This window comes from Dermacentor andersoni, chromosome 10 (genome assembly GCF_023375885.2).
Source record: "Dermacentor andersoni chromosome 10, qqDerAnde1_hic_scaffold, whole genome shotgun sequence".
Taxonomy (NCBI): domain Eukaryota; kingdom Metazoa; phylum Arthropoda; class Arachnida; order Ixodida; family Ixodidae; genus Dermacentor; species Dermacentor andersoni.
Window position 1 is genome coordinate 80,173,600 of NC_092823.1, and position 26,907 is coordinate 80,200,506.

At 48.5% G+C, this 26,907-nt stretch overlaps 1 protein-coding gene across 1 annotated transcript; it reads right to left on the minus strand.

Moving 5' to 3' along the window:
• Positions 1 to 219: 219 nt before the first annotated feature.
• LOC126544136 (carbohydrate sulfotransferase 1-like) lies at positions 220 to 13,544 on the minus strand. Its single transcript, XM_055078004.1, has 2 exons — positions 13,200 to 13,544; positions 220 to 768 (listed from the first exon to the last, which is right to left on the minus strand). The coding sequence occupies exons 1-2, from the start codon at positions 13,542 to 13,544 to the stop codon at positions 220 to 222; spliced, it is 894 nt and encodes a 297-aa protein (XP_054933979.1).
• Between the last annotated feature and the right edge of the window lie 13,363 nt (positions 13,545 to 26,907).

Consider the following 26,907-nt stretch of genomic DNA (forward strand, 5'->3'; position numbering starts at 1 on the left):
CTGGGGTTCTTTAACGTGCACCTAACAATGTAACATTGTGGAATACGCCGGCAGTGACATGAGTTTCCAATATCGCCAATATCATTAAATATCATTAAAAGAAATCAATCCAGCTGATGGCCCTTACTTACTTACACAACCGACACGTCGCAAGAGGAAAACTCCAGCCCTATATACATGAGGAGATCTGAAGGAAAGTTTGCCACAATTACATCACGTTTATTTAGGCAGTGTCGCTTGTTCAGTTAGGTCCTGAGTACCACTGGTAACACCCGACTGCAGTGGTTCATAACCGAGCTTTCGCATCACGTCTCCACACACGCTCTCTATTTTGCCAATTATCTTTGCAGACAGGTTGCCTTTCCAGCTGTCAATGACAGTGCTCGCGTTTCTTCTCGTGGAATATGGGTTTTGCATGTCTGCTTTGGTCGCCACTGTGTGCTTCTGTAGGTACAAGGCCACCGAATGTCCATACTTGAGTCCGAGGTGGGAATAGAGCCGCTTAGCTTCCTTGTAGGGGTCGCCGACTAAATCTTCAAAACGGACCGTGACTGTTCGACTGGACGAGAGCTTGGCAGTGAGCTTCCTGAAGTCCTCGATGTCTTGGCGCATGTGGCTGCACAGGACTTCAGGGCTTCCACACTCTTCGTTATTAGCACACCAGTCGAGTGCCCTGCGCGAAGCGTAGATCCCGCGCGGATCTCGGACTACGTGCACTACTCTTACGTTATGGGCGATGCCCGTGTTCCGCTTGATCCAGGTTGCTACCTGCGAATATAAATTGAGTTTGCTTGAAAGAACACATTCGATTTCACGTAATAATTTCAGAGGTATTGGCGACCAGGGAACCTAGTCGAAACACAGGGCCAAAGCTCTGGAAGGCTAAGAAATGAACAAACACACAACAACGAGAAAAAATGAGCTACCACGATTGAACAGTGAAGGAGCTGGCATGTAACCAAATGCAGTTATAAGGGTTTTTGTTCTTGGGGCCTTATATATGATCCTGTCTGTTCTGGTGCTATGTTGTCAGTCGAATTTCACTGATGATAGTCTAATTACGCTCTTTATAAGGTATCGTTTTCGGTTGGTTGATCATGATGTTGGGTGCAGACAGCAGCGAAACCCGCCCACAACACTACCGCGGCTTGCTTACCCGAGGCTAAGGTGCGCATATGACGATGCTTTCTGAACGTAATCAGGTTTACTTATTCCTTATTTAATGCGAGAACCAAAAGGGGAAATATTGTCGCGACCGTGACAACCCAGTATGGGTATAACATGCTATTGTTTTTAGAAATACCGAGGATAACAACACCTATGAAGTACGACGCGCTCACCGGTGTCTTATTGTGCATAGCGCATTTCTTCCGACAAGAATGAGGTGAACGCGGTTTAAATCATGTATTCGTGAACTCAAAGAGGTGTGGTGGAATGCTAATGCATTTCCCTCGCATTTACCGCTATATACTACTAAATTTTTAGGGCGCCACCCGCTATAACCGCTTGCATCATGTCTCTGGTACGATCCTTAATTGTTTCTGTATTTTAGAGCGAAAGGACGCCATGGTCTCGCAAGTTCATTCATCGCGTCGCAGTGACCTTGAGCCGCAGGACGCAGATGTGTCAGGTATGACGTCAGGCCACGTGATCCGCTGCGAATAGGCGTCGCAGCTGCGCTCGCTCGGAGCCTCGCTGCTGCGGTACCACGTGACTAGGCGAGGGTTAAAGGGCTAAATATAGTCGGACGTATCGTGAGTGCGCGCACGTCACGTTGGCGATAAGAACGTCCATAGATCGACCAATGGTTGGGCGCACTGGCACTGCCAACGTAACTAGACGCAGCGAGCGCACCCGGCGTCAAGCGACGCTCACCCGCCTGTCGATGACGCCATACGTTTCACTGTTTACTAACATAGTCCCTTGACTGCTTCCGGTTTTTCTTACTGACGTAGCCTGCTAAATATAGCTAACTAGAAAGGCATTAGCGGCGGCATTGAGTAGCAAGATAGCGTTGAAGAAATGTATATATATATATATATATAGCACACAAATTTTCAACAGCTTTCCTTTGTACGTAAAGTCAATGTTATAAGTCAAGGTTGCCGTAAGTTATATGTCAAATTTGATTTGTTATTCATGCAGCGCAACGGGAACGTTTTTTATCGCAAAACAAATAGACTTTCCATAGAGTGAAACAACTTAAAACAGGCTTTGTGTTCCGGCACAGTAGACTGGTAAGGCCCATGACCGGAAGTTTCCTGGTGCCGGTCTCTCGCTGCCATTACCGCGCGAGCGAAACCGTCGATAACGCGCCTTCAACGGCTGCTTCGCCGGGGCTTCGTCGCTCGGTTTCGCCGTGATTGGCGCGCCGGCTGGGCCTTCTGTTCGTGCGCTTCCGCGCAAGCGACAGGCTGAATCAAATCATCCAGTATATATAGCTAGACGGCAGGCTGCGAACTCTGAAGGAAAGGCAAAGTTGCCTCACAGAGAAAGAAATTCAACAAGAGGGGACACTCCCATAGAGCCCAGCGGCCGAATTGACTGTAGCGCACCAAGCGGATGGTATTAACACCTTCCGGTTTGGGTGCACGCGTTTTGAACGCCAGTTGGTACACGTTACGCTGGCTCCACTGATCGGCGCGGCATTTTTTTTTTCCCGCTTCTACTGCTGAAGCACGCGCGGCCTTGGCGCGGAATCGTCTTACTGTTTAGGAAAAATGATTGCGAACGATCTTTAGAAGCCTCCACCGAATCTGTGTCACGTGCAATTTCATAAGGCAAACGCAAGACATCTGGAATGATGAAACGTTTATTTTGCTCTGTATAAATGCTCGTCCCGGACTTCTTGTGCATTCATCCAAAGTTGTGGCACCAGGTAAGCAGCAATCGGTGTACGAAGCTCCACCGGATGCCATCAGGTGAAAAAAAGTAAATTACAAGCATGTATCATTTTGGTATATTGACCTAACAGGAATATTGCGTGCAGAGGCGAAACGTGGGTAAGTGGTGAATGAGCGGCAATACCGATAAATTCACTTTTAGTACATTTCGCAGCAAATATACTCCTCCCAAACAATGCCATAAACTCTGAAGAAAACATCCCATTTCCAAGCATCCCTCCCTTCCCGGGCATTGTTTCCTGCATTTTAAGAGCAGAAATACACGTGTGGTTGCGCGTTTGCAAAACAACTTGGCCTCAGTCGACGCGATGGTACGCCAAGTACACAGAGGTGGCTACAACACAGGCTCTCGGCCAGACCATGTTACACGCTCACAGAATGCCTTCCTGTCGCACTCAAGACAGATTCGTGGGTGCAAAGCCTGTTTTCAGCCGCTCAAAAGGCAGAAATGCCAAGTTCTTGAGCTCCTCGGTGTTATGTTTTACACGTCCTGTCGGTGCAAGCAACACACTCACGTGTTATCACTCTCGGTAATCGCTCGTCGCGTCTTCGACAAGCATGAGCACCGAAATAAAGTGTATGTTATTGCAGGGCCATCAAAAGCGCCACAAACCTGTCCCACTAAAATCCAGCACACGCAAAATTAACTCATTATGGCCGGCTTGCTTTTTTGCTAACAGCTTCACAACCCCAGGCGCGGCGAGCATGCCTCATGATATCTCAAAATCTTACGAAATGAATTACAATAATTTTTGGGGTCAGAAAATGCCTAACGAACTTCTCCCAGTAAGATTCAGTGCACGCGAAACTAACTGCGACACACAGCCAAGCTGCTTTTCGCTAACTGCGCCACTACGCCGAGCGCGGCCAGTGTGCTTGAAGAGTGCGCCAGAAAGTAGCGAAATTAGTTACAATAATGTCTGGGGTCACAAAAAGCTCCAAAACTTGTCCTGGTAAGGCTCAGTACACGCGAAACTGCGTCACACGGCCGAGGCGCTTTCGTTACAAAGCCAGGTGTGGCGGCCGTGCCCAAAAAGTACCGAAATAAGTTATAATAATGCTTGGGCTCATAGAAAGCGGCGCAAGCATCTCCCAGTACGAGTAATTAACTCAAATGAAATAGGCCTGGACGGCGGAGCTGTTTTCAATGACTGTGTCACTATATATATATATATATATATATATATATATATATATATATATATATATATATATATATATATATATATATATATATATACATATATATATATTGTATTGGGTAACATGCATGTGGCGCTGTGCGGACTGCCACCGCTGCGGCGCGAGACCCGAGCTCGGGCTGCTGATGCGAACAGCTAGGACTCGCGATCAAGAGCCACTTGCGATCCCGCATACGAGCTGCAATAAACCCCCTTTCATTTGGTGGAGGTGCGGGGTAGACCTCGGAAACTGGAACTCCGAAGCCGGACGCTACCGACTGCTACGACCATGCCTGACGAAACCACCCAGGAAGATGCACCACAGGCTCCGGCGGTCATCGTTTCCGGTGTGTTGCGCCAGCGTGATCCTGCCATCTTTAGCGGCACCGATGATCATGACGTGGAGGATTGGTTGTCTTCTTATGAACGGGTGAGCCAGCATAACAAGTGGGACGACGTCACCAAGTTGCATAACGTGCTGTTTTACTTAACCGGCGTCGCGAACCTCTGGTTCCGAAACCACGAACACGATTTCGCCACATGGAGCACATTCAAAACAAGTTTCGCAGAAGTGTTCCGGCGCCCCGCTGTGCGCAAGCTTCGCGCAGAACAACGCCTACGTGGGCGTGCGCAACATCACGGTGAAACTTTCACAAGTTACATCGAAGATGTTATTGACCTGTGTAAGCGCGTGAATCCGTCAGTGTCAGAACAGGACAAGATAAAACACATTATGAAAGGCATTGATGAGGACGCCTTTCAGACGTTGTTAGCGAAGGATCCGCGTACCGTGGCCGAAGTTATCAATTTGTGCCAAAGTTTTGACGAGCTACGGAAACAACGCATCTTAGCTCGGCGCCCACCGCCTACGGAAGATTCGTTAGCCGCATTAATTATTGGCGACAACCACACAACTTTGCTGACGCAAATAAAAGAATTTGTGCGCGAGGAGGTCGCACGACAGCTCTCGATTTTGCCGACCACGGAGAAGCCTTCTCAATGTTTGGCTCCAGCGCTCCGACAGATAATTCAAGAGCAAGTGACCGAAGCTCTTCCACCTCCGTGTCAGCCGGCTCCCGTGGCCGCGCCTCTGACGTATGCTGAAGCCGTTGCACGGGCGCCTCGTCTACAGGGATTCTCTCCTCCGCCTTCAGCGCCTCGCCCGCCGGTGTTCTCTCCTCCGCCTTCGCCTCGCCAGCCGGTGGATCCCTTTTTCAGTGCACAGCAGCGGGGGCCACATCCTTGGCGCACTGCTGACAACCGCCCAATATGCTATGCCTGCGGTACCCCGGGTCATGTTGTGCGCTTCTGCCGCCGGCGCTTGCCGGCCTTCGTGGGCACCCCGCGACGACCCAGCTCCGACTTCCGACCTTTCCGTCTGCCTCAGCAACCACCACCGGAAGTCTACGCTGCTGATGACATACCGGCACCGCAGTCACAGCTCTACGGCACTCGTCGCTCGCCTTCCCCTCGTCGGCGCTCACTCTCACCCATGCGTCGTAGACCCAGTGCCAGTACTACTGAGGCGGAAAACTGATTTCCGCAGTTCCTGAGGCACGAACTGCGTCATCGTCGGAACATCAAAGTCCTCGTTTTCCCCCCGCTAACGTTATTGAAGTGTCCGTTGATGGCATCAAATGCCTTGCGCTCGTCGATACAGGTGCTGCTGTATCCGTGATTAGTGAGAAGCTTTGTCGTGCATTGCGGAAAGTGACCATGAAACCTTCGGTTCCATTGCTTAGAACAGCCAGTGCACAACAAGTTCAGCCAGTCGCTATGTGCACTGCCAGGGTGCTGATTCGAGACATATTGTATTCCATTGATTTCTTTGTGCTAACTTGTTGCTCCCACGATGTCATTCTCGGTTGGGATTTTCTGTCGCGCCATCATGCCGTCATTGACTGTGCACGTGCTGAGGTTCAGTTCTCCGTTCTGTGCGATTTGCCATGTCACGACTTTCAAGTTCAGGATCTTAGCAGGATCTGTGTAGCTTCGGATACTGACCTTCCTCCTTACAGTGCTGTATTTGTCCCTCTTTCATGTGCATCGCTTGCCGAAGCGACGGTCATGTTTACGCCCGCTGCCGTCTTCATTCGCCGCCAACCTATATTGTTGCCTTTCGCCCTCCTCACGGTTCACCATGGTGCTGCAGAAATACTGATTTCAAACCCAAATTCATACACTTTGGCTTTGCACTGTGGCGAGACTATTGGTACCGTCGAGTCTGTCGACATTGACGCTATTGTGCATTTCCCTATGGCCGACGACGTAGATACTGCCAACGTAGCAGCACTGACACCCCATGTGCCATCTAACCGAGTACCACCGGATGTTTTTTGTCGCTCCATTGCGGATGACCTCGAGCCGACACAACGTGAGCGACTAATTACTCTTTTAAATGATTTTCACGCCTCTTTTGATTGGAACCAAGCATCATTAGGCCGCACAAGTACCGTCTCTCAGCACATTGATACGGGACATCACGTACCATTACGCCAGCGTCCGTACCGCGTGTCATCCACCGAGCGTCGTGTCATCGCAGAGCAAGTTGAAGACATGCTTGACCGTGGTGTTATCAAGCCATCCTGCAGCCCTTGGTCATCGCCCGTAGTACTCATTAAGAAAAAAGATGGCTCGATTCGTTTCTGTGTGGACTATCGACGCCTCAACAAGATTACACGAAAAGATGTCTATCTTCTACCGCGCATAGATGACGCCATGGATTGTCTACATGGTGCTGAATTCTTTTCTTCTTTGGACTTGCGATCGGGCTATTGGCAAGTGCCAGTGGATGAATCCGACCGCTCGAAAACAGCTTTCATTACGCCTGATGGCCTGTATGAGTTTACAGTAATGCCATTCGGCCTCTGCAATGCGCCCGCGACATTCGAAAGAATGATGGACAATATTCTGCGAGGCCTCAAATGGAAGACGTGCCTGTGTTATTTAGACGACGTGGTAGTTTTCTCCCCTGATTTCACCACTCACCTCTCTCGTCTACGCGAAGTCCTTATTTGCCTTGCCACCGCCGGCCTTCAACTTAACTTGAAAGAGTGCCGCTTCGGCGCCCGCCAGCTGACCATACTTGGCCATGTCGTTTCCAAAGACGGCGTCCTTCCCGACCCTGACAAACTTCGCGCTGTCGCCGAATTTCCGCGGCCGACTACACTGAAAGAGCTCCCAAGTTTTATCGGCCTTTGCTCTTATTTTCGACGCTTTGTGCGCAATTTTGCCTGCATCATCGCTCCCCTGACGAAGCTCCTGGCTGGCCCCGGTGACCTTCGCCATTGGACTCCGGCATGTGACCAAGCCTTCACCACTTTGCGTCGTCTGCTTACCTCACCGCCTGTTCTACGCCACTATGACCCGACTGCACCGACCGAAGTTCATACGGACGCCAGTGGCGTTGGTCTTGGAGCCGTCCTTGCGCAACGCAAGCCTGGCTTTCCGGAATATGTGGTTGCGTATGCGAGTCGTGCCCTCACGAAGGCAGAAACCAATTATTCTGTCACAGAGAAAGAATGCTTGGCTATAGTTTGAGCGTTAAACAAATTTCGCCCTTACTTGTATGGCCATCCGTTCGATGTTGTGACAGACCACCACGCGCTCTGCTGGCTTGCGTCACTGAAAGACCCGTCCGGCCGTCTTGGACGTTGGGCTCTTCGGCTCCAAGAATTTGACATTCGCGTCATCTATCGATCCGGGCGCCAACATTCTGATGCCGATGCACTCTCCCGATCGCCCATGCGATCCGACGAAACGCCACCCTCACCCATAGAGTGCCCGGTTGCTACGCTTGCTGTTACCGACATGCCGTCTGAACAGAGGAAAGATCCGTGGATTGTGTCTCTCGTTGATATTCTTCACAGTTCTTCGACGGCTACATGCCCTCGAGCCCTTCGTCGCCAAGCCACCCATTTCGTGCTACGGGACGCCATCTTGTACCGCCGAAACTATCAGCCGGACGGTTGCAAATGGCTGCTAGTCATCCCTCGCCATTTGCGCTCCGACATATGCACGTATTTCCACGCCGACCCACAACAAGCTCATGCTGGCGTCCTGAAAACCTACGAGCGGCTCCGCCAGCGCTACTACTGGCGCGGCATGTATTCTTATGTCCGCAAATACATTCGGTCATGTGTAGCCTGTCAGCGACGCAAGACATCTCCTCATACGACAGGCCCTCTGCAACCTTTACCGTGTCCTGCACGTCCTTTTGATCGGATTGGCATTGACCTTTATGGGCCTCTTCCATCCACTGCTAAAGGAAATCGTTGGATAATTGTCGCAGTAGACCACCTCACAAGATATGCCGAAACTGCTGCACTTGCTTCGGCTGCTGCTCGCCACGTCGCCGCATTCATGTTACGGCATATCATCTTACGGCATGGCGCACCGCGAGAACTGCTCAGCGATCGAGGCCGTGTCTTCTTGTCCGAAGTTATTAATGAGCTACTCGCCGCTTGCCGCACTATTCACCGCACCACTACGGCATATCACCCACAGACTAACGGTCTAACGGAAGGGTTCAACCGCACTCTTGGTGACATGCTCACCATGTATGTTGCGTCTGATCATTCCAATTGGGACGATGTCCTCCCTTTTGTGACGTACGCGTATAACACCGCCGTTCAGGCTACCACAGGCTTCTCCCCATTTTTCCTTCTTTATGGACGTGAACCATCCACTACCCTCGACACCATGCTACCATATCATCCGGATGCCTCTGAATTCACCCCTCTTTCCGAAGTTGCTCGCCATGCTGAAGAGTGCCGCCAACTGGCTCACTCGTTCACGTCGGATACCCAAGGAATCCACAAAGATCGCCACGACAACGGGCAGCCCACACAGTCCTTCGCCGTGGACTCTCACGTCTGGCTTCAGCTGCCCTTCCAATCTCCAGGCCTTAGCCCAAAGCTCGCTCCGAAATATCAGGGTCCGTACCGGATCGTCGCGTGTACATCGCCGGTGAATTATGTGGTCGAACCGGTGACGCCATCTTCGGACAAACGCCGCCGTGGCCGCGAGACGGTTCACATCAGCCGCCTGAAGCCGTACCACGACCCCCTTATCGTGTCATCACCTTAGGTCGCCAGGATGGCTCCTCTTCACCGCGGGGGCAATTGTAGTGGGTAACATGCATGTGGCGCTGTGCGGACTGCCACCGCTGCGGCGCGAGACCCGAGCTCGGGCTGCTGATGCGAACAGCTAGGACTCGCGATCAAGAGCCACTTGCGATCCCGCATACGAGCTGCAATAAACCCCCTTTCAATATATATATATATATAGGTTCAAGTCAGTGCAGTAAGCCTAAATGTGCGTGAAGTGCGTCGCAGAGTGTCAAACAAAATTACTCACCTTGCTGTAGTTTAGTAGTGTAGCGGTGCCGTGTCGAAATGTAGACGGAACGCAAGAGAACGTATGAGAGAACGCCGGGAGCCCGAAACACGGGCTACATCCAAAAGAGGGGGGTCGCCCAGCACGTGAGCTTCACATGCGCAGCCAGCCTCGCTCGCTCCTGTGGCTTGTCTGGCGCATGACGTATGCACAGTATGCACGCGCGTCTGGCGTACCGCTAGCTTGTTGCCAGGCAATGCAAGAAAATGAAGTCGCAACGTGTAAGTTCATTTACACGCAAAACTTTTTTTAGTTTTAGTGGGAAACAATAAAACAGTAGAAAGTTGTCTGTAAGTTCATTTCACATTTCTTTTTTTATGGTGCTCGCATCAACTAACGGATGGAGTTGACACTAGACGTGACGTGTTTCCTGTTGCCAGTTTTCGCCGAGTGTCCCTTCTTGTTGAATTTCTTTCTCAATGGGACACTCGGGAAAACTGGCAACAAGAAACGCGTCACGCACAGTGTTAATTGCACCGGTGGTTGATGCGAGCATGAGAAAAACATAATGTGAAATGAACTTACGGACAGCGTTTTATATATTTTTATTCTTTGCCACTAACACCAGAAGGTATAGCGTATAAATTACCGGATGCTCTGCGACTCATTTTTGTTGCGTTACCTAGCAACAAGCTAACGACACGCCAGGCGCTACAGATGCATGCGTCATGCTCCATACAGGCCACTGAAGCCAGCGAGGCCGGTTGCGCATGTGAAGTTCGCCTGTTCGGCGACCCGCCTCTTTGGATGTGGCATGTTTCTTGGGCTCACGGCGTATTCTTGCGTTCCTTCTGCACTTGGACATGGCACCACTGGACTAGGGCAAGGCGAGAAATCTTGTTTGACAGTCTGCGACGAATTTCAAGCAATTTTGGCTATTACGGCAGGGAACCGAGACTTCTGACGCAGTTAGCGAAAAACACCTCGGCCGTGTTGGCGTAGTTAATTGGAGTTAATGACTCGTACTGGGAGATGTTTGCGACGCTTTGTATGAGCCCTGACATTATTATAACTTGTTTCGGGAGTTCATGGGCACGCTCGCCGCACCCGGCTTTGTGACGCAATTAGCGAAAAGCGTCTCGGCCGTGTGACGCCGTTTCGCGTCTACTGAATCTTACCGGGACAAGTTCTGGCTCTTTTTCTGGCCCACAAGATTCTTGTAACTAATTTCTCTACTTTTAGGGGTACCTTTCATGCACAGTGGAGCGCCCGGCGTTGACACATTTAGGGAAAAGTACCTCAGCCATGTGCCACAGGCAGTTTCGCGTCTACTGAATCTTACCGGGACAAGTTCGGGACGCTTTCTCTGAACCAACCCGCCCCCCTCCCCCCAAAAGAAGGAAATTATTGTAATTTGTCACTTTTTGGGATGCAGGCATGCTAGCGGCCCTTTGGCTTGTGACGCAGTTAGCAAAAAGCAAGCCGGCCATGTTGACAGTTATCTTGGCGTACACTGAATATCATTGAGAAAAGTATGTGATGCTTTCTATGGCTCCGCGACATATACCTCCTTTCGGTACTCACACTTGTCGAAGGCGCGACGAGTGATTGCCAATAGTGATAACACTGGAGTGTGTTGGTTGCGCCGACAGAATGCGCAAAAGATAACGCAGAAGAGCTCAAAACCAAGAACTCGAAAATTCTGTCTTATGAACAACCGAAAACAGGCTTTTCACCCACACATTTGTCTAGAGTTCGAGTAGAAGGCATTCTGCGAGCGTCTAGCATGGTCTGGCTGAGAGCCTGTGTTGTGGCCACCTCTTTGTATGTAGCGTACTATTGCTTCGGCTGAGGCCAAATTCTTTGGGCAACGCGCTGCTGCCCATGCATTTGTGTTCTTAAAGTGCTGGAAATATATGCCCAGGAAAGGGGGAATTCTTGGAAATTAGATGTGTTCTTCGTAACTTATAGTACGGCCTGGAATGAGTCAGGTATTTTCGACGCAATCAATGTAAAAGTGAATTGTTTTTGTTTGTAACGCGACCCATTCACCACTTTAGCATGTTAGCCCTCTAGACGCAGTATTCCTATAAGGGCTAAATACCAAAATGACGCATGCTTGTATTTTACTTTTGTCAGCTGATGCCGTCCGGTGGAGCGTCGTAGGGGAACTACTGCTGCTTACCTGGTGCCACAATGCTGGATGAACGCACAAAAAGCCCGGAACGAGCATTTATATAGAGCGAAATAAACATTTTCTGATATACAAGGCGGTTTGTATTTACTTTATGAAATCGCAGGTGACACATATTCGATGGAGGCTTGTAAACATACTTAGCAGTCATTGTTATTAAATGAATGATTCCGCCCTAAGGTCGGAAGCGTTAGAACTGCAGAAGCAAATAAAAAAAAAAAAAAAAGGCGCCGAGTAGCGCAGCCCGCGTAGGGCGTGCCAGCTAGCGTTCAAAACCCGTGCACCCAAAACCGAAAACCCTAGGAGCTCATCCCATCCGCTTGGTGTTCTACAGTCAATTCTGCCGCTGAGCTGTGTGGGAGTGTCCGCTCTTGTTGAATCTCTGTCTGTGGTCGCCAGCTGAAACGCTGGAGCAAAAGGTGGCAAGATTAGCACGTTATAGAGAAGCTCACCGAAGCCGGAAGCGTGCCAAGATGGAAGCTGCTGCAACCGCCGCCCTTATTCAGCAATACGAACAACAACTACCGTGGGTACAAGCAACGGCGCGCACAGCGAACTACTCACGAACCACGCACTTCGGCAGGTGGCAAGCTAGACTGCGACGGCCAGGTTTCACCGCGGCTTCACGGATAACCCGCGTGGCAGCGTGTGTAACGTGTGCAATACTGTGGCCTAGCTTTAATGATACACTGTGTGAACAGTTTTTGTGAAACCAAGCCAAACGGATCTTTCCCTCGTGATAACTAGGCTTACAAGAGTGAACCCTCCGCCACGTTTTATTTTTTTTTTTTATTTGCTGCAGATGGGCTTTGCTCGGGGTAAGCTTATCCTTGGGTAACCGAATGCACGGTTATTTTCATGAAGTTAAAATAGTTGCCGAAAATCGTAGTTAACAATCAATCGATAAATAGGGCTGTGAATAAATACATGAATGCTAACGTAAAAACTATATGATAACTGAATGATTTCCTATTAATTGACAAGCGAACCCACCGTGGTGGCTTAGTGGCCATGGTATTGCGCTGCTAAGCACGAGATCGCCAGTTGAAACGCCGGTCGCGCCGGTCGTGTTTTGATGGAGGAGATGTGCAAAAAACGCCCGTGTGTCGGACGCTGGGCGTGCGGTACAGAACGCCATGTCGTCAAAATTAACCCGGAGTACCCCACTATACGGCGTGCCTCATTATCATATCGTCGTATTAGCCCGTCAATCTCCTGAATTTATTTAGTAAACTGGATTACGTCTTAGCCTTGGAGATATACGAAGGGGTTCAGATGCACACGGTGCGGCTGACCTTCACTGCACCAGTAGCGGAGGCCTCCACGGTGGGTCGTCCAACCACTGCCAAAATATCAAGATGCAGACACAGGATCTCGAGCGGATAATGAGAACAAAAAAAAAATTGGCTGAGGTTTAACTCTTGATCATCAGTTGCTGTCCCTGATATGACCATACATTAAGCTGCGCTCCTAGATTACCTGAGCCATATGGAGCCTGGTGAACTTGAAAACTGCCGTTTCAGCTCGAGAACATAGCGCCGCTAGGTGGCTTGGAGACGTGCACGACTCTCCGGTTCCACAAACCTTGACTAAAAACGTGTTGTGCACGTAGGACTGCGTTCTCTCAAGCCAGGCGGTGTAGAGCGGTACGTTCTGCATGCGGCACCGGACGAGCTCGTCGACAAGTTGGAACGCGTGCCGCTCCCGGCCTCGACGAATTCTGTCAGCTCTGGTGAAGATGTGCAGTGGCTCGAAGTGGAAGAACGTCCTGGGTCCCGACGACAGGAGCTCGCCAACAAGCGAAGACCCGGACCGGAAGTACGCGATTACCAGCACCACGTCGACATTTGAGGGCGGGACGACGCGAAGCTCGTTAAGTGCTTTCTCGAAGGCCACTGGCAGTGCACCTTCTAACGAAGTGTCAATCATTTCATCTTGCGCTGATTCTGTAGCTGTTAGAGTGTAGGACCGGGCGTCGGTCGTATTTTCAAGGTGCACTTGAGACTTGTCGTCAAGCCCTGAAAAAGAGATAAATGTAAATTTCAGCAGTGGTTCAATTTTTTTTTAAAAATTAAAACCTCTCTGCAGGGATAGCTTATGGGCACAGCATGAAAGATATGTCTGAAAAATATTTAGTAAAAATTGCATTTTCCTCTACTACATATTATTTCGTAGTTGTTAGCAGCTCTTGGAGTCACGATGGGATGTCTGACGGTCACGTTGTCCTCTGTTCCATAAAGAATGATGTTAGAGTTTGTGGAATGAAAGACACATTTCTCCACTACATTTATAATATTACGAGAATACTGACAACAGAAGCAAGCGTAGTGCGGTGCTTTATGCGTTCCTCTGTTTTCCTCTGGCGGGCCGCTTTTACAGAGAGCTCTGCTGCTCGACGAATGACTTTTTGATGATTTCAGCGATCAGCCAACAGGAAAGACTGACGGTGGATTAGACTGCTCCGACATTGGCCGCGACAATGTCGGATATCTTATTAAAATCTTTTATTACTGTTTCAATAGCAATGCGGCTTATTTATAATGATTTTAACTTCTAAGAAGATGGAGCACGGTCTGGACGCCACATCGTCCCTATAGTTATTGCACGTTCCCCTCTGTTAATTTCAAATACTTATGTAGTCCTGCTATGAATCCACGTTCGTGCCAGTAATTCCCGCTACCTCTTTCTCTTCCCCCTTTTCCTTGCGCTAGTGACGCTTGCCTGTTCGGACGCCCTACATCTTCCCTCCATCTTAGCTCTATTTACTGCGTATTGGGTGAGTTCGCAGCTTTGACAAACTTAGCGTCTCTTCATATTGCTCAACAGCAAGGCTTGTACCATTTATAATTACCAGTGTAAGCAGCACGCCGTTTGGTTCAATATGTCTCCTTTAAAAGGGAAAAGCGCTTCTCGCTCACAAACTTGGTTCAAAGCAAATTTAGTAATAGTATTTGGTATTGTCTACAAATACATATTCTTGTAATTTTTACAGTCAGGGAGCTCATTCCGCATTCAATGAGGTTGTACAGAAAGGGGGGTGCTGGTGTGCGATAATGTGGAGACTGGAGATGTATATTAAGTAACAAAACATCAATTGCATCACTTTGTTGATAACAAAGCGCAGTTTATTATGATTCGAAAAAAAAAATTATATAAGCGTAAAATGTTCATGTTGCAAGCACAAAACAATGCATTGTTACGGGCTGCTCTCTGTGAAGGCAGGGTCGTCTTTTTCTGCCCTCTCTAACCTCGTGTCCCACTACAGCTTGTGGTACATAGTGCAACATCGTCAATTCGGTTCGACGGAAAAACGGGTTATCCGGTTATTCGATTCGCCGGTTATTCGAATCTGAAAATCGGATAATCGGACTGATCGATTATCCGGTTGGTTATTCGGTTAATGGTTATTCGGATAGCCGGACATTCGGATATCCTGATATTTGTTCATCTTTCATCATCATCATCAGCCTGGCTGCGCCCACTGCAGGGCAAATGCCTCTCCCATACTTCTCCAACTACTCCGACCACGTGCTAATTGTGGCCATGTTGTCCCTGCAAACTTCTTAATCTCATCCGCCCACCTAACTTTGTGCCTCCCCTTCTTACGCTGCCCTTCTCTTGGAACGCAGTCCGTAACCCTTAATGACCATCGGTTATCTTCCTTCCTCATTACATGCCCTGCCCATGCCCAATCCTTTTTCTTGATTTCATCCAAGATGTCATTAACTCGCGTTTGCTCCCTCACCCAATCTGCTCTTTTCTTATCCCTTAACGTTACACCTATCATTCTTTCCATAGCTCGTTGCGTCATCCTCAATTTATGTAGAACCCTTTTCGTAAGCCTCCAGGTTTCTACCCCGTACTTTAGTACTGGTAAGACGCAGCTGTTATGCACTTTTCTCTTGAGGGATAATGGCAACCTGCTGTTCATGATCGGAGAATGCCTGCCAAATGCACCCCAGCCCATTCTTATTCTTCTGATTATTTCAGTCTCATGATCCGGATCTGCAGTCACTACCTGTCCTAAGTAGATGTATTCCCTAACCACTTCCATTTCCTCGCTACGTATCGTAAACTGTTGTTCTCTTCCGAGACTGTTAAACATTACTTTAGTTTTCTGCATATTAATGTTTAGGTCTGGCCACGTCGGCATAAACAAATCAAAGGAAAGATTGCTTATGGAATACTACTGGCCTGGCTGTTTCAAAGACGCGAAAACTTTGTAAGATCATGCAAAGCCAGCCAGTGCTCCGGTAAACCAGGAGAAACATGGAAAGCTCCACTTAAGGTAGTGCCCTTAATAACAGAACTTTTTTGACGACTTGTGATAGACACGTTAGGGCCTCTTTGAAAGACAATGTCGGTTTACATGTACTTGTTTGCCGTGCTGTGTCCGGCTAGAAAGTTTCCGAAGCAATCTCTCTGAAAGAGCTCAGCTCCACCTAAGTAGTAGGCGGGATTTTGACAGTATTCGCACGAGTTGGGTTTCCAGCCGAAATTCAGGTGGATCAAGGGTCAGTATTCCCCAGCGCACTGACTTCCACATTCTTTCAAAAGTGTGAGGTAAAGTTGATACAGATTTCGGTCTATCACCCTCAGTCAAATAGTGCAGAGAGCTGCCATTCAGTGCTCAAACGAATTTTGCGGGCGCTATGTTACGAGCACAAGGAGGACTGGGAGAATTGTCTTGCCACCACATTGTTTGCTTTGCGAGTGGTTCCTCATGAGGCTACAGGGTTCTCGTCAGCAGAACTAGTTCATGGGAGGACACTCCGTTCTCTACATTGAATGTTAGGAGAGATGTAAGGGGAAAGAGGAGAGAGTCCAACAGTGGTAGAATGCGTGCTAAAATTGTTGGAACGGCTAAGTGCTACCCAAGAACTGGTCGAAAAGAATATGGGAGTAGCTCAAAAGAACGCCAAGTTCTATTACGACAAGAATGCGAGGCTTCGTACGTTTAAGGCCGGAGACCAGGTTATGATCCTCAAACCCTCAAGAAAGAACAAGCTTGAAGTTCCCTGGAACGGGCCCGTTAGTGTTGCACCAATTTCAGATACTAACTATGCTCTGATATTTCCCGGTCGCAGGAAGGAGGTGAGGGTATACCACTGTAATTCGATGAAGCCGTACATAGAGCGGAGTGGAGTCGTTAACTTTACCATCAAGGATCAGGATGACACTAGTACAGAGTTTAATGAGTATAAGGCAATCTCCAACTCTGAAATCAGCCTGGAAGAAGTGGTAAAACATCCGCTAAGCTGGCGCGCTCTTTGACCAGAGCAGCTAGATGAGCTAAAGGGATGTTAGGGGAATATCTCGACAGATTCAGCGATCGGCCAGGTAGAACCGAACTAATAACGCATGAAATAGAGCTGAAGTCAACCGAACCCATAAGATCAAAGCCTTACAGAGTGTCTCCACGACAGAGAGAAATTATGGAGGCAGAGATACAGCGCATGCTAGAGTTGGGAGTGATTAAGCCCGCTGAGAGTGACTACACTTTCACGCTAATACTTGTAGAAACCCCTAACAAGGACCCTTGTCCGTGTGTTGACGACAGGAAGTTAAATGCCATCACTAGGGATCAGTTGTGCCTGATACCCAACATTGAGGAACGAATCGAAAGAGTTAGCGCTGCTAAATACATTTGAACTATAGATCTCGTGCGGGGTTACTGGCAAGTTCCTCTTTCGGAAAGTGCCAGCCGCTATGCCGCATTCATCTCCCCTGTAGGCACTTTTCGCCCTCTGGCACTCAGCTTCGGGCTGATGAACGCGCCATTTAGCTTCTCTAAGTTAATGGATATTTTCCTAAAAGGCTTGCAGGAGTTCGCCTTGCCATAACTTGATGATGTAGCAAATTTTTCGGAGAGCTGGGAACAGCACGTATCGCACCTCAAACAGGTGTTCACACGGTTGAGGGAAGCAGGCTTAACGATGAAGGCGGAAAAGTGCAGGTTTGGCTGCTCGCCAGTTACTTATCTCGGCCATGTTGTCGGTCAGGGCACGAGACGGCCGGCCGAGCTGAAAACAGCTACGATTGGAGAATTTTCACAGCCGCGCATGAAAACAGACATTCGTTCATTTTTGGGACTTGTGGGGTACTATCAACGGTGCATTCCGAATTACTCGTAAATAGCAAGTCCTTTAACGGACGCCCTCCGAAAGGGAGCACCGAGTCGCGTAAACTGGGATAAGGACAAAGAGAACGCTTTCCAAAGTTTTAAAACGCTATTGGTTTCTCGTCCTGTGCTTCGCGTGTCAGACTACACAAAGGAATTCATAGTTCAATGCGACGCAAGCGACAGGGGGTATTGGCGTGGTACTTAGTCAGGTCGGTGACGATAATGAGGAACATCCTATCCTCTGTGCCAGTCGCAAAATAACTGTAAGAGAGGAAGCCTACAGCGCTTCACAGGAGGAATGCGCTTGTTTGGTTTGGGCAGCCCAGATGTTGTCGTGTTACTTGTTGGGAGCGAGGTTCATCTTCGAGACAGAGCACTGTTCTGTGACGTGACTCAATGAACTGTCACACAAAATGGCCGCTTGCTCCGATGGAGCCTCACTCTCCAAGGGTACTTCTCAATTAGATATAAGAAGGGAAATTTGCATAGCAATGCGGATGGTTTGAGCAGGCTAATTTGAATTCTGTGTTTAGGGATCCCGCCTAAATTTTTGGGTGGTGATTGTTAATTTTGTTAAGCCAAGAAGATCCCCTCTCATTTAGCAGGACTCCCTCTATGATTGCCCCATTTGTCAGCACGAAATGCCTTCCAAATTGGCGTAGCGAAATGCAGCATTTTTTTCTTCACTCATGTTTTCTTTGAAGCCTAGCGGGTCTAAAGTGAGATCCAAGATACGTTATTTCGGCGCATAGCCATGTTGTGGAGTTTGCTTTGGAGTTGCTTGCCCTTATTGAATGTTTTGGGGCGGTGTCATCATTTCACGGCTGGTCGCTGCAAGCCAAGGCATCCCCCCTTTGCGGCCAGCCATTCTCTTCCTGTCCAGCGGTCATCAACACTGGCCAGTCAAGATTTTTCGGGCCATGAAGGAGCTTTTACGAATGGCCTGCAAGGGTAACGACCTACAATATTTTCCCAGCCAGTAGCAGCTGCGGGAGTGGCGATATTCGGGGAAGCGACCGTCGATCTCTGCGTGGCCCACTGCGATGACTCGCTTCGTAAAAACAAGAATGCGCCTCGTCAACAATCCGTTGGTGCCGGGATGTTTGCTACGGCGACTCGCTTTGTAAGGACGACAGTACGACAGTCACCAACCGAATGGCACCGAGAGGTCTACACGCAGTGGGCGGACCAGGTATTGTTAGTGGATTTGCCGTCACCATCACGGTTTGCTTAAAGCGGTGGAACGCCTGGAAGAAGGTGTTTTGCGGCGCCGTCTCACGGGTCCTAGAAGTCGTCAGTCAAAGGACAGACGCTGCGGCCACTGTCTGCGGGGCCAACTCTGGGACCAACAGGCGCCTGCTCAGGGCAAGACCCGTGTCTGCGAAAACCTTCTCACTTTCGTATGGTCAGTGAAACCTGTGCGGAAGTGAATGTGTAAAACCTCCCCCTCAGAGGCGGGTCGGCTACGATGACTTTGGACGCTCCGAATCGGTCGACAGTTGAATGGCCGTTTGCGCTCACCTAGGGATTTTGGGAGGACAGAGTGTTTAAAAGCAGCCGTGGCGTGGCTGCTGAGTGGGCATTCCTCTTTCGCTCATGCTAGACTGATGAACTGTAATGTTCCCATGTAGCCACTGTAAATAAAGCCCATATTTCTTGTTCTCGATGAGAACAAGTCTCTGCCTTCAACAACGTCCTCAGCGTGGATGAGTTGGACGATGGCATGGGCCAGCTACCATCTATTTCATGCCCGACCCCAACCAATACAGCGTCTTCGTAGAAGGAGGGAGTAGTATGGGAAAGCTGACATCATGAGCGCCATCAGTGCCAGCTGTCGAAGAATACGACGATGAACAACACGTGAGCAATATCAAGAGCGCGTTAGCGCGGTTACGCCGAGGGACGCCAGTGAGCCAGCTGTGGAAGAAGACGTTAAACGCGTGGGCTGTGGCCGGAGCATTTGCTGACGATGGTAGTTTTTGCTCGGACATGAAAATCTCATGGAACCCTAGCCATACATAGCTTCGCTCTGAAACCCTCGCAAATATTTTATCAATTTCATGAACTTAGTAAACTAATACGTGAAAATTTTCTGCTTTAGATGCTCTTCAGAGTCAGGTTGAAACTGATCTGTAAACAATTTCCTTCAGCTTTGTCAAGCTTGACAATTTCGAGGGGCATTTAGAAAACAAATTGCAAAACATAAATAACAATGATAGCTCTTAATTTTGCCGCTAACTGTCGGTACAAATAAGCCTTTTTAATGAGAGAAATTTCGTCGATATCAGTTCATCCGTTGTCGATTGATATTGTTAAGAATGATGTTTATATACAGGGTGAAACGAGCTCTTTTAAGTCTTCGGCCCTTCACCAACAGTACAGCGAGATTGACGTAGTGGAAGCTTTCTGCAGGAGGATTGCTGGCGAAACTAGTTCCGCTGGAAAATCGATGCTTCACCACGCACCGGCATCACGCGAGCTCCGCATGGATAGTCCTTTCTCCATGGATGAACGCGAAGCTGCACTGGCCTTGTGCAAGCGTTCATATTCACCAGAACCCGACGGTATAACCTACCGTGCCCTATGCAATCTTGGCGAAGAGGCTCGGAAAGCGCTCCTGCTCTTGCTCAACAGCTCCTGGCAGACAGGTACGGTTCTCCAGGAATGGAAGACCAGTGGCCTAATTCCTCTGCTCAAGCCGGGCAAGTCGCCTGTAGACATTGCATCATACCGACCAATTGCGCTTGCCAGTTGCATCGGAATACTAATGGAGAGGATGGTTCTAGCACGGCTAGAATGGTACCTCGAGCATTACCAGGTATATCCAGATGCGGTGGCCGGTTTCAGGCGTGGCCGTTCTTCCATAGACAACGTTATCAACTTTGTGACGTACGTCGAGAACCAGAAGTCCTGCAAAAGATTACCTGCTGCCCTGTTTCTGGATGTTAAAGGAGCGTACGATAACGTAACGCACGAAGCGATTTTCAACGTGTTAGAGGCAGTAAGACTTGGCGGCAAAGTCTATTTCTGGATAAGTAGCTATCTACATAAGAGATCATTTTTCGTACTTAGCGAGGATGGCCCAACCTCCCAGTAACCGTGGGGTGCCTCAGGGAAGAGTACTCAGCCCAACACTCTTCAGTCTAACACTCATTGGACTCGCCGACATCTTGCCAGGCACCGTTAGGCTCTCCATCTATGCCGATGACATTTGCATTTGGACGTCGGCTATGACGCGACTGCAGCTTCGCGCGCGGCTTCAGAAGTCAGCCACTTTAACATCATGCTACCTTCGAGAACAAGGACTTCATATATCATACGAAAAGTGCGCAGTGGTGGCATTTACCAGGAAATCAATGTCTCCATACGTGATATCCGTGGACAGACAACTGATCTTGTACAGCACGATTCATAGATTTTTGGGGGTGGCCATTGGCAAAAATCTCTCCTGGACCCCTCATGTAAATTATGTGAAAAAACGCCTGACAGGAATTTTCCATATGTTTAAGTTCCTTGCAAGAAAGTCCTGGGGAGTGCCAATACACTCTATGCTGCAACTATACAGGGTCCTGTTTATTGGGTTCCTGCGGTACAGCCTACCGGTCACGTCCAACCTGCAGAACTAACCTGAATGTAATCCAAAGCATCCAAGCCCAAGACCTCAAGATATGTCTTGGTCTACCGCGGAGTGCGTCAACGACTGAAGTTATTGCAGTCGCTCAAGATTCTACTATTAGAACGCACATTAGTATTGAAACAATGCGTGTGCACATAAGACACTCCGCCCGGACCCCTACCCACCACCTAGCAAGTCTCCCAGTAGATAGGCCCCACACGACATTCAGTGCGACTGTCTTCGCGCACCGTGCCTCTTTCAGGTCAGGTTACACACGTGCGGCAAGGCCTTCCATTCCACCATCGTGTATGCGCCATACTCAAGTGAACCTTACAATCCCAGGACTTCAGAAAAAGTCGGACTTGCAATCATCAGCGCACACGCAACTAACTTTACTTCTCTTGTACGGGAAATACAGCGACTGCACACCCGTCTACACTGATGAATCAACTACATCAACCAGTTCCGGTGGCGCTGTAGTTATACCAGCAATGAGCATAACCAAGCGGTTCAAGACTTGCCATGTCACTACGTCTACAGCTGCAGAGCTCGCAGCTCTCCGCTACGCGCTTCAAGTGATAAATGCTGAAAGTCCGAGAAAATGGGCAGTCTTCTGCGATTCAAGGCCGGCCTTGTTATGTGTGCAGTCGTTTCTCCGACATGGAACTGACGATCAGCTCACGGGCGAAATCGCGGAACTTTTCCATCACTTAAGAGAAAAAGGCCATGATAGCTCTTTTCAGTGATACTAGGACATTGCGGTATCATTGGAAATGATGACGCCGATAAGGCAGCTCGGACGTCAAACCAAGAAGACCGCTGCGTCCCCATTCCTCTCTCAAGGACCGACGCCGCGAGACAACTTGGCATTCTAGCACGTACGATCTCCTTAGCAGAGTGGAATACCGTACATACAAGGCGCACAAGACTGTACAGACTAAACCCGTCACTTCAACTCAGACCTCCAGCCGGTCTGCGCCGACGTGAAGCGTATCTTCTGTGTCGGTTATGGCTTGGAGTTGCCTTCACGAATGCCTACTCAGCACTAATTGGAATGGCTGATAGTCCTACGTGTGATGTTTGCGGATGCGAGGAGAACATTGAGCACTCATTGTGCCATTGTCCTCAATTTCAAGCACAAAGACAATCTTTGTCCAACACATTCAGGAAATTAGATGATCGTCCTCTGAGTGAACAGACAATACTAACGCACCGTCGCAACCGATCATCGGCTCAGAAGGCAGTGAGGGCACTTTTGTGTTTTCTCAGAACTTCTGGTCTTAGCGAGCGGCTTAAACTCACGTGCTGTCCGTACACGTATCCACACTTTCTCTCTCCCTTCTCTCTCTTCCCCTTCTCCTATCCCCCAGTATAAGGTAGCCAACCAGACTATTGACTGGTTAACATCCCTGGCTTCCTGTATTCCTCCTCTCTCTTGACGAAACAGGGACGTGCGACGAATTTATACATATTACACAACGCCGCCCTAACTGTTTCCTACTGCCTCGTAGCTCCTTGCCTTCGAGCACTGCACGTGACCTGATATATCCATCTGTAAATTGATCATGTAACATTACTGCAAACAATATGTTACACAATATCAAACTTGTGTAGCGATATCTTTTTTTGAAAGCGATAAGTGTGAACATTATCGCACTGGCTTAGTACTCTGTTTTCACTGAATCATCTACACGTGTAAAAAACGTCAATGCAAGATTACCTTGTATTCGACGAGCCCGACATTTGCATAACGAGAAATGCCATGCTGTCATGCCGAAGCCTCTCCTTGTGCTTGAAATGTTGTAAAGTAGCCAAGATATTCCCATCGCTACAAGTAATAACGTACATCGTTGACGCTTGGATGCAAAGGAGATGTGGACACCCTGTTAGAACGAAAAAAAAATCTGCAATGCATATTCTCAGCTATTATTGTGATTAGGAATGTTTGTCTGCTTCAAGCATTTTGAATCTATCTATCTATCTATCTATCTATCTATCTATCTATCTATCTATCTATCTATCTATCTATCTATCTATCTATCTATCTATCTATCTATCTATCTATCTATCTATCTATCTATCTATCTATCTATCTATCTATCTATCTATCTATCTATCTTCTATCTATCTATCTATCTATCTATCTATCTATCTATCTATCTATCTATCTATCTATCTATCTATCTATCTATCTATCTATCTATCTATCTATCTAACGTCTTATGCTGACCCAGCGGCCAAATTGTCGCCGAGCTTCAGCCACTAGGTGTGTGCTCGCTGTCGTGAGGCCATTGTGGTGGTTTCATCAACGTCTTCGTGATCCCACTCTCGTCAGATCACGACAACGCCGACTGAGTGGTCCATGTGGTCTATCAACTGACACCTCTCCTGCTGCCGCGTTCCAGTCTGGTCAGGTGCACTGCGGGCGAGAGAGGCAGCGGACGCCTACGTAGAAGTGCTATCAATAGGTGCTGGACATCCGACTGACTAGGGGAGCACCCACCACGACAACCGCCACTGCAACCACGATGACGTACGGGCGAGTAGGGCAGTATATGTACGATTAGGCGCGTTAGTGATTCTAGACATTCTAGACTGCTACTGCTATCATTGTTGCGTTCTTTTTCGAGTGTCTAACTTATCGCGTCGGTGGAATATAATCTGTTTTGCCCATACAAAACACCTGACTGCTGTGTCAGTTATTGGAAGATCCCGGGCCCACATCATCTATCTTATCACAAAGTGGCAAGCCTGCCAAGCTCCGCCAGTAACATCCTCAACGCTGAAACCGGCATTCAGGTGTGTGCCTGTGACCAGATATGACAGCACATGTAGGCTAGTCTGGTACTGAACTTCGCGAGTGGATTAAGCGATAACAGGCTAGGCAGAGAGACATATGAGCAGCTTAGAGAGAAGCAGCTAAAGAAACAGCATAAAGGCTTCGGTTAGCCACCGAGTGCTGCTATAAGTCCTGAAGCTGATGCTTCAAGGGTCTCAGCGCGAGTCATCTTCCGCGGCAGCACTCGTCACGTGATCGAACAATATTCCCGAACTTCCTCAATATCCTCAATCCCCAAACGTTCCTGCCACTGTTCAACAAGGATGTGATGACTTCCGTGCGTATTTGCAGAGGTTTGAGTGCCTGGCTACTGGACAAGGGGTAAATGGGCTGTCGTAGTGCGCACGAGCTTAACTGGCACAGCACTCACTGTGATTGGACGTATGACTGCTAAGGACTGCATAGATTACGAGACAGTAAAATGAAAAAACACTATTTCAACGTTTCCCATTGACAGCCCTGGGATATAACGATAAAAGGCATATAAAGATGAATTTAGGAAAGCCCGAGCACAAGATGGTGAAACAGGGAAGCAGTTAGGAGCAAGGACCTCAAGCTATTCTATAACTGGACCGAGATTACTAATGTTGCAAAAGCGTTTGATGGTTTTTGGATCATGTTATTACTGAGCAATTCCTATGTTGGTGTTATCCCAAGCTTAACATCGTCCTCAAGGAAAGGAAATACAAAGCATTTGCATCTCTTTCAGACTCCAGAGGTCGCTTTTTCGAAGCCTAGGGCATTAGTAATATCGGAAGACGAAAGCTTTCAAGAAGGGGAATTGAGGTGCCTGATTTTATTAATCAGGACCACATAAAGCTAATATACAATGCAGCTAAGGAAAGCATCGAGGAAATTAGCTGTGTTTGAATATGTATTCCGAAAATAACGAAGGAAAAGGAAACAAAAGTTGACGAAAAATATTTTGTCACAGGCGGGAGCCGAACCCACAACCTCCTCATTACGCACACGTTCTACTGTCAGTTGTGCTATGGCGACGATTATAAATTCGTGCAGTAATGTTGGTATTTATGTTTACTAGATCCAGCCCTAGGAGTGTTAGCGAGTGATATTCAGAACCATGGTCGACGGGTGTGGACAAATCCTATCTTTTTTGTCCGATGGCGGCACGTAACACGGGATCTTAGCAGAGAAGGAAGGTGGCTAATAAGCCCTCGTATGCTACCAATGTGAATCTGGCAGCCTTGGTGTCATTAGGTAGCATGCGATGGCTCATTAGCCCCGTGGCGGAAAATTCATTCATTGCGAGGGTCTCGAGTCTGGCCGCAATGATGTCACCAGGTTTGTTCCGAGAAGTCGTTACCGAGCAAGGAACAAGTTTTACGTCAGAACTCAAGAAGGAAGTGTGCCGACTACTTTCTCTCCCGTTTTTTCGTACCACTCCACATCATGCCATGGTAAATTTCTTGGTCAAAAAGGTGGCACACTGAGTGACAAGCTGAAGGCCATGCTCAAGAGAATGTGCCAAGAGAAGCCACGGTCATGCGACCGCTACATTGCTCCTCTTGTCTCCGCCGATCGCGAAATACCAAAAGCCAGTTCAGGGTTTCCGCCTTGAGAGTTAATCTATGGCAGGCGTGTGCGAGGACCTTGGAGCATTTTGAAAGAGCTCCGGACGATAAGATCACATGGACAATGAGGTGCGAACAACGTAAGCCTACCTAGTGGACCTTCGCAACCAACTCGAAGACACATGTGACCTCGCTGCCGAGGAGCTTGGTAAAGCACATAAACGGCAGAAGCTTTATTAGGATACAAAGAGCAGATAAAGAAGACTGCTACTTGGTGACAAGGTTACCATGTTTTACCTGCCCACTTGAATAACCTTTTCAAGCAGAGCAAGGAAAGGCCCATTTAAGGTTACTGACGTAAGGAACGACGTTGATTACGCCATTGATTTAGATGAAAAGACCAAGTTGTTCAAGAATAATATGTTGAAGAAATACGAGGATCGGAAATATACGTCTATTCCTCGTGTGTCCGCCGTCACCGCTGTAAGTGCCCAAAGTACAGAAGCGGCAAACACTGAGGGTGCCGACTCTTAAGGTAGTATTGCATCTTTGAGTGTACGCCAAACGCAAACCGCCGCAGACGTCAAGATATCACCTAGCTAAGACAGGGAACAACTTGAACAACTTCAGCAACCATGTAACAAGTTTGCGGGTATATTTTCATGCCTCCAGGACAAAACACAACTCGTTCAATGCTCTCTGCAGCTGGTCTCTGAGAAGCCTGTGCTCGTGCCCTAGTACTCTATTCCCATATTTTTGCGTGAGAACATGGAGACAGAAGTACAGTAAATGCTGTGATTGAGCATAATAGAGAAGTTCAAGTTACCATATCATGCACCGATCGTTGTAGTTAAGAAACCCGATGGCACCATCTGGTTGTGCATTGATTTTCGAGCAGAGCCTTTCTTTTTCGTAAGCCAAACCTCAGAATTGATATTGTCCTTGCGCTTGCAGGAAAACAGAAATTATTCTCGGAATTTCATTTCACAAAGTGCTACTGGCTATTCCCCATGAACTCAGACCCCCGCGAAAAGACGGCATTTGCAAGCATGTCTGGGCTCTGCCACTAAAAGTGTATGCTTTTTGGAATCAAGACAGCCGCAGCTATCTTCGCACGCCTTGCGAGGACAGTTCTAGGCGACCTACCAAACGTGCATCATGATTTTGGCAACGCGGTAATC

Excerpts from the sequence above, each read along its gene's own strand:
- LOC126544136 (XM_055078004.1), bottom strand. The coding sequence starts at position 13,544 with ATGATTGACACTTCGTTAGAAGGTGCACTGCCAGTGGCCTTCGAGAAA. Across the intron at positions 769-13,199 it reads ACAACACGTTTTTAGTCAAG|GTAGCAACCTGGATCAAGCG; the intron begins GTTTGTGGAACC and ends TTATATTCGCAG.